At 41.5% G+C, this 8565-nt stretch overlaps 1 protein-coding gene across 1 annotated transcript in view; it reads left to right on the top strand.

Annotated features, from left to right (window-relative positions):
- Nucleotides 1–2480: 2480 nt before the first annotated feature.
- Nucleotides 2481–8565, top strand: part of LOC139255799 (sporozoite surface protein 2-like) — a 45926-nt gene continuing 39841 nt past the window's right edge. The window contains exon 1 of the mRNA XM_070873999.1: nucleotides 2481–2644. Coding sequence (XP_070730100.1) covers nucleotides 2481–2644 — 164 coding nt within the window. The remainder of the gene's footprint in view (nucleotides 2645–8565) is intronic.

Genomic DNA, 8565 nt, shown 5'->3' with positions numbered 1-8565 from the left:
GCACAAGATTGTGTTTGTGGATAAATTATTGAAATATATAATTTCATTGGATTGAGTTCCCCTTTAAGCAGCTGCCAAACAGAAATCTCTGAAACATGATCATATTATTATGCATAATTTTGAGAATCGGAGCAAACTTTTTACTGACTGTTATGACTAGTGTAACTTCATGCCTCCCTCTCTACATGCAGTGATAGTTTCACTAATGGCTTGCTCTTGACTGCAGTACAGAGAAATGATGGCCTAAGGGTTTGTTAGGTGGATAGACATCCTGTCAGTTCAAGAGAAAGGGTGCAAAAGATGACAATGACATACCATGCTATGGAGTTGTCAAGTCTAGTGTGTGCTGTAATAAAGTACTTTCTAATGTAATAGGCCTGAATAAATAACATTAATACCATGAAAAATGTAGTATACAGATTCACTCTGAATATAACTCATGCTTTTCACAAAGTTTCAAGCTGGTTGTTTTTCATCTTAAAGCCTGTAAATGGCAGTAGTGATTACTATAATATTAAATTGCATACAACAGACCTTACATTGAAATATTAACTAGTTTATTTTTTACTGTCAAACTCAGACAATTCCCAAACTTTGTAATCCAAAGTCTCTTTATTCGTTTGTCTTTTATTTGTAATTGAAACATTTTTCTTTTCCTTACTAAGCTCTTGTGCCTCAATATTCTTTTTTTTAGCGAAAGAAACAGCAGAATAGATCACACAGTCTGTCATGCCTTCTGAGCTGGACACCATACTTGAACAGTACAGAAACCTGCTGCAAAATAAAGTTGACTTTTTTCTGAAAATGATCCCATCTAATAGAACTTTCAAAGGACTGGCAGAACTCATTCCACTTTTAATTGATGCTCCGATGACATATTAAATGGACTTTCCCTTCAACTCATTTATGTAGCATTTTGAAGCCATATGCCTCAGGGCTTTGTTATTCAAATACTGACTTCTGGCGGTTACTGTCACATAAGCATAAACTCCATATAACTGGCAACGGTAGCTTAGTGGTTATGTTACTGGACTAGTAATCTAGAAATGCAAGTTCAAATCCCACAATAGCAGCTGGGAAATTTAAATTCAGTTAATTGAATAAAAAGTTATTATCAGTAATAAAACTATCAGATTATTGTAAAGACCTATCTAATGGCCTTTAGGGAAGGAAATCTGCTGGTCTGGACTATATGTGACTTGAGACTCTTTGTGATGTATTTGCTTTATGGTTCTTTGCTTAAGAATTCATAGCAGCACGTTGCGATTTAGAACAAGCTGGTTATTTATTGGTTTAACAAACACACTACAAATTAACAGTTCATCCACCAGGCTCACAACCACCTACCTCATCGTGGATCCCCTGAATCCAACTGGCTGGGGTTTTATTGAGTCTTGTGAACGTCATGTGTCTGGCTAAGCCACTCATAACTCAACAGCTCTACAACTATTTTGTGTTGTATCAGTAATCAAGTGCCCCCTGATTAAAGGAGGGGTCACACTCCAAAAACTTTTCATGTGCCCCCTTGTTTTTTTTTTGAGGGCACTAAAATCACAAATTATACAAGTGCTCCCTGGCTAAAAGGGGGGTAAAACTGACAAACTTAAACAAATTAAACTTTGGACATGGTTCAAATAAAAATTTGATTGCCGGGGTGATGATGCACGCCAATCCCTCCGGCGCCCACCTTTCGCGGAAGGCCGCAAGCGTACCGGTGGACACCGCGTGCTCCATCTCCAGGGACACCCTGGCTCGGATGTAACTGCGGAAGAGAGGCAGGTAGTCGGGCTGAATGACCCCTTGACCACCCGCTGCCTGGATCAGCTGATGGCCCCCTTGGCCATGCCCAGGAGCAGTCCTACGAGGAGGCCGTCCGACCTGCCCGCTCCCTCCACACAGGGTGCCCAAAGATCAGGAATGTGGGACTGATGTGCAACTAGAATTTGAGGAGCAGCCCCTTCAAATATTGGAAGAGGGGCTGCAACCTCGCAAATTCAATATATACTTGGAACACAGACTCTTCTAGACCGCAGAAATTACAGGCGGCCTGGGAGCCCGTGAACCGACTTAAGAACTTATTGCATGGGACTGCTCCGTGCAACACCCTCCAGGCCAAGTCCCCAATAAATAAGAGGAGGACACCCACGTAGAGAGCATTCTATTGGGGACCCCTGCCTCCTCTGGACGGCAAGATAGTGCGCCCTGGCATGTCCAGACGGCAGACAAGGATGGCAACGTGGAGAGTGTGCAAGAGCAGCTCATACAGAAATCCCCTCTGCACAGAACTGAAAAGCACGGAGGGGATTTCTCGGAGGAGGTTCAAGTTGTGAGGCGCCGGCTCCCGAGGGAGGTTTCGGGGCTTGGCGCCGATGAGGAATTCCATCCGTACAGGGGTCAGTTCGGAGGGGATCTCTCCACGTGCTTGAGCCTCCTCGTCACACCTAACGGAGTCAGGGCCCAGTACTGTTTTTAGCGACTCGATGGCAATGGCCGCACGCCAGATGTCAGCCCAGGATAGGCACCGTGCCAGCTCGTCTGGCGCCATCCAGCCTGCTCCTCTGCCAGCGAGCCAGTCCCTGACCCTGGTCACCTTGCCAGACACAGCCCTCTCGTCCGCCTGCCACCTAAAACCGCGGTCGTGGAGGTACGGATTCCTGAGCAATCAACCCCTCTACAAACCTGTGAGCATATTCACAGATGCATACATTACATGGTTGACTGTTAACTGCCCTCTGAAATGGCCTAGCAAGCCACTCAGTTGTACGCATCACATGGACTGCAATGATTCAAGAAGGCGACTCACCACCACTTTCTCGAGGGCAATTAGGGATGGACAATAAATGCTGGTCTTGTCAGCGATGCCCACATCCCAGGAATGATTAAAACTAATATAAAAGAAAACCTTTGGCAGTAATTAGTCTAAAAGATCCATCAAAATACTTTGCATGGAAATATTCCAACTTATGAAATATGCGCAAGGACTTTATTTTGTGGAAAGCATCCATTTTTATCACAATTGACTTAAAAGCAAATGGCTCTCAGGCATTATCATGGAGCAGTGCAGCATTGTGAAGTTAGGATGTGGGTTTATGACTACAATGGCTCACACACTAAGTTCTCACGGTCAGTGAAAGATGCACAATGGAGGCCATGCCCTTCCTCAAGTGCAGGAAAGAAAATTTGAGAGCAAAGCATGCCAGGTTGCCTTCAATCACTTCCTCAGTTTGTTGTAGGGTAGCATCAACAATGGCGTGAAAACTGTTGTCAGCCAGGGATGGTGCATGGTGCACAGAGACTTGCAGAGAGAAAGGGAGGAAGAATGCTTTTGGAGGTGAGAAGGTGATTTGTTGTGCTTATCACGGCATGGGCTGTCAATCCTGAGGAATGTTCTAAACATCCACGTCAGCATCAAGCACTTCCAGGTCAGGTATATCAAAATGAGATGCAGAATAAAGTTCCCTCTGATTCAGCCATATTTTTGACACAGCAACAGGATGATATTTCTATTTCCCATACCAGCCATCCTTGTGATTTAAGAAAAGGACTCAACAGCATTATATTCACTTGTGTAATCCAGTTTCCCCCTTCTCAATGACAAATGTTTGATTGTTATTGGGTTCAGTTTCAAAGCCAATAAATTTAAGGTATTTGTGAAGCTGAAAATCCTTCCTAAGTTGCTAGGGAACACTGACGCTTCCTCCTTCATCGCCACAACTATATCAATAGGAAGACGGATTTATTCTCACCTTTACAATGGAAAGTATAAGATTCAGAGACCCTTGTCAGCCTAGAAACATTGCCAGAGAAAGCAGGTGCATCATCGAACAGGACACGTACAGAGAAAAGAGAGCTGCACTTGATGCTTAGATTTCCAGGTATTATATTCCCAACAGCTCCAGACACACACACACAATTTACCTGTAGCTTTTTTATGCAGTGGTTACAGACATAAATGGCATTACTTGGATACCACCCACCACTCACCACGACAGTTGAGAGCAAACAACAGGACATACAAAATAACAGAATATTGGTTCAGACGGATGATATTAAATGCTAGCCATCTATTTCTCATCAGAAAAACAGATGGCCAGCAATTAAAATTCGAGGGGGATGGGGGTGGGGGTGGCACCTTGCCTCTTGTCTCTTGGGTTACCTCATGGATGCCCAAGACCTACCTAATGCAGTTTCCTGGCTGGCCTGTAAATGGATGAACAGCATGTCCACCTATTTTGGGCAGGAGGTTAGTTAAATATGACAATCAGGGTCCAATGTCATTGTAGGACCCCGATTGCAATTTTTGAAGCAGGCTCTGCCCATTTGTACCAGGCAGCGAGCAGCCTAGCCAGCTGTCCTTAAAAGGGACCACGGTGTCTGCTCCACAGAAGGCCCCGAAGCTTTTTATTTTTATGGGAGGAGGGGCTGGCCTGGCTTCCAAAAAAATAGTGCGGCCCGCTCGTGCCTCGCTGGATTGGCTTATCCAATCCTAGGCCTAGCCTGCCAACCGGCTCAGTGTAGGAGCTGGCCACTTCCCCCACCTTCCCATGCCTGTTCTGTGCCCGCAGCTTGTTGGCTACCTTCAAATGAACCCAAACCCGAAATTGATTCAAGGCTCCCGACATAGACTTGGGGCGAGCATGACTACTGCTCTGCTGACTTCATGTTCATTGTGGGTGGAAGTTGATAATCTACCATTGAATGTTTTTGTTTGTAAACAAACATAAAAAGCCAAATATTATTACATGAAGACTGGGATGCATTTACCCTACAATATTAGTGAGATTGATCCAAGGAACCTGAGGGAAATGGAGTCAGGAACAGTAGAGGCCCCAGAGCTTATATTTTAGGTTTCAAATCCCAATGTCCAGCTATTCCCCTTTCAATGTATAATTATTACCAAAATGTACTACCTAATATTTCCTGACATTGAATTCCATCTGTCATTTTTTTGCCTATTCCATCATTTTAGCAATATCTTCTTGAAGCTTTCTTTAGTCTTCAGAATTAGTTACTATGCCTCCAATTCTGGTAATATCAGCAAATTTTTGGACACCATTCCCTCTAGTCCTATATCCAAATTATTGATGTACATAGTGAACAGAAACCTGTGGGGCACCGCTACCCAATTCCAACCCCTCTGAGAAATTGCCCTTAACCCCTACTCTCTGTTTCCTTCATTGTAACCAGTTTTTAATCCAATTTGCTAGACTCTCCCTAATTTCATACTGCTTAATCTTCTCCCGTGGTCTCCTCTATGGTACCTTGTCAAAGCCCATGTACATCACATCCACTGCATTTCCCCCATCTGCCATTATTGTTACTTCCTCAAAGAACTCTATCAGGTTTTTTTTCCTTTCTGAAATCCATGTTAGCTGCTTCTAGTTACTTTTTCTTCATCTAGATTTTCAGCAATTTCATCTTTAATTAAAGATTCCAATCTTTTCCCCACCACAGATATTAAACTAACTGTTCTGTAATTATTTGAGTTAACTCTGCCTCCTTTTTTGAAAATAGCATTTACATTGGCAACTCTCCAATCCTCTGGCACATATCTACTCTCACTTGGGGGTTCAGATTCAGAAGACATTAAAAGCAGCACCTCAAGTGGAAAAGGCCATATAAAAGCAAACGGAATACTGGATTTTATGGCAAGAAGTATAACATATAAAAGTCAAGATGCAATGGTGAATCTATGTAAAACCTTAGTCCAACTATAGTGGAGTACTGTGTACAGTTTTGGGCTCCGCACTAAAGGAAGGATGCTGAGGCAGTAGAGAGGATATAGTACAAGTTCACTAAGTTGCTGTCTGATATGAGGAAATACAAATATGATGAGTTGAAAAACTGTGGCTGCTTTTGTTAGTTCAGAGGAGATTCATTTGTGATTTGATCGTGATATTTAAAATTATCAAGGGATGGGACAGACTAGATAGAAACAAATGCTTTACAGTTATTGATGGGTTTAGAATAAAGGGACATATATAAAAGATTAATGTAAGAGATTTAAAACAGAGTGTTTTGAGGCTGTGGAAATGCACTACCAGAGTTAGTGATTGAAGCAGAGGCACTGTACAACATTTAAGCATAGGATAGATAGATGGTTGAAGGAAAGGGGAATGAAAGGATATGGGAACAGGGTGGGACTACTGCTCATGTGGAGGGTTAACACCAGCACGGAGTAGTTGGGCCAAATGGCCTGTTTCCATTTTGTAATTCCTATATAATTCTGTGTAGCAGTCAGATTGCTGTGAAGAGATTTCCATTTGCACCAATGCTAAAGTTGTAGTATAAATCCAGAATCAGGGCCCGACCTGACTCCTGAGTGAAATACAACTCCCTGGAGGATAAAATCATGTTCTGCTTCACCCTAGAATCATTCTTGGCCTTAACTGTGGATTTACACTGCAAAACATTCGTATCAGTGCAAAACAAAATCTCGCTGCACCACTGCTACAGATGTAGTATACATAGAGCCTGAAATTTGGAACATGTTGAGACACCTCTGCGAGTTTCCTTATTACTAGTAGTTACCACATAAATACAATAATAATGATCCACATGTAAATCTCAGCACTTTGACCTATCATAACATGCCTCTAATTATCATGGTTGAAATTATAACGAATTACGGAGAAAATCTTTTGATAACTGTGCAGGTAATGCATATAAGTGATCACTCTGTTTCCTGGAAATTTGCAGAGGTCATAAACATCCATGGTCATTTTTTTAAATCCATGGGTTCTTCTCTCATTTGCATGAATCTAGTAATGAGCCCGATTTGCATTTCTTATCCAGAACTAAAGATATCAGACTATTGCTCACAAATGGTCATTATAAACATCTATTATACAACTTTGTTGTGGAATGGTGCATAGGGCACGGGTAAGGGAATGGTCGCTGACAGAGTTAATCAAGATAATAATATTAAAAAGCACAAGGTCACAAGACTAAACTGGTCGGGCTTAGTATATATTGCAGATACCTAGGCAGCGGTTAACACAGTCACGGTTTGACAATATGTTTAACTGAAGAGTCAGTTCTACAATGAACACTATTGCATTATTGAAATCAAATGCTTTCTTCAGACAGCTTTTCATAAAAAGAAGTTTTAAACGGCAGGGCGGTTTTCACTGACATTCCATGATGCAAACAGGAAGAAGAGGGTAATTCTAAAGGTAACACAATAAGATTCTGTAACAGTCACAGGAGTATCGGTTACTATAGGCTGATCTGTAGAGCTGAGGGGCTTAAGATGAGGATTACTGCCTATTTACTCGGTGTCATACAGGGGAGATTCCGATCACTGCAGGCCCTATTTAATCCAGGTAAGAGTGTGCATTACTCAGAGAGATCAGTGAAAAATGCAACGGACACTTTTAAATAGGCTGTCATAGAAAAAATACAAAGCTTTCCAGAAGGGTTTTATTTTAGGGATTGCTTGAAAATATCTTAATCATTGCCCTAAATTAGCTATTAGCCCTAATTATTAATGTATTACATTGAGACTAAATATATATCTTTTTTATGGACCAAACATTTAAGCACATCCTTACAATCCAATTTAATCTGATCCAATTTACTTTAAGTCTACCTATACATTAAGACTTTGACATTTATGTCACGACAATGCTAAAACAAACTTTAAATCCTCAGCCATTGGCTCAATAATTACCCCAACACTAAAACTGTAATCCCATCTCCTTATGCTGAATCCAGACTTTTAACCTATAACTTAAACCTTGACCCTATTTCAGAATCTGAAGCTTTAACCCTCAATTTACCTTGAACCTAACACCAAATTAGATCTAAACAGTGGATTTTGTAACCCCCCTCCCCAAAAAAAAAATTGTTAGTTCACTGCACCATGGAAAGGCTTTTTTGTGGAAAGTAACAAAAGTCAAAGAACAAGGACAAAAAATAAACAATTAAAAAAAACATTATTACTAACATCAATCAGGACAACAGTGCACTGCAGCTGGCACTCGTAGTGAAATGTTCATTCTTAAATATTTGAAAAAGTTCAATGGCTCAACATACTAACTGAGTTTTTCACAGATGATTATGAGGAACTGATGAATTTAAGATTTGGAATACACACATCTATTTAAGGAGAATCTGTACACATGGTATAACATAATTAGCCATTCTGATGGAGCTGGGAATTGGTGACCAGAGATGTCAAGGCCAGTAGAGCACAGACAAGAATGTTAGGGCCTTTTGGGGCTGAACGAGACTTGGTTCAAAAGGATCAAGGCCAGGATGGAACCTGGGGAATGGGGAGGCAGGGTTTGCTGGGGGCTAGAAAGCAGCAGCAGGTGTAGTACCCTTCCTTGCAATGTGAATATACAGTGAACCCCCAATACTAGTATCATTCATTGAAAAATTAAAGCAGTAATACTTTGTTCATATAGCTACCACCCCAAGGCTTCTGCATGTCTTATAAATTAGTTTTTTAAACAATGTTTGCAATGATATCAGAATTGGGATTTCTACCTATGTTCATATTGGTGGGAGCTCTGCATTCACCATTGAGTCCAGCCTTGATTTGTTCCCTCAGCAGCAGCA

The sequence above is a fragment of the Pristiophorus japonicus genome, chromosome 3, assembly GCF_044704955.1.
Source record: "Pristiophorus japonicus isolate sPriJap1 chromosome 3, sPriJap1.hap1, whole genome shotgun sequence".
Classification (NCBI taxonomy): Eukaryota; Metazoa; Chordata; class Chondrichthyes; family Pristiophoridae; genus Pristiophorus; species Pristiophorus japonicus.
The sequence above is the reverse complement of the archived record's forward strand: the minus strand, read 5'-3'. Positions and strand labels throughout refer to the sequence as shown.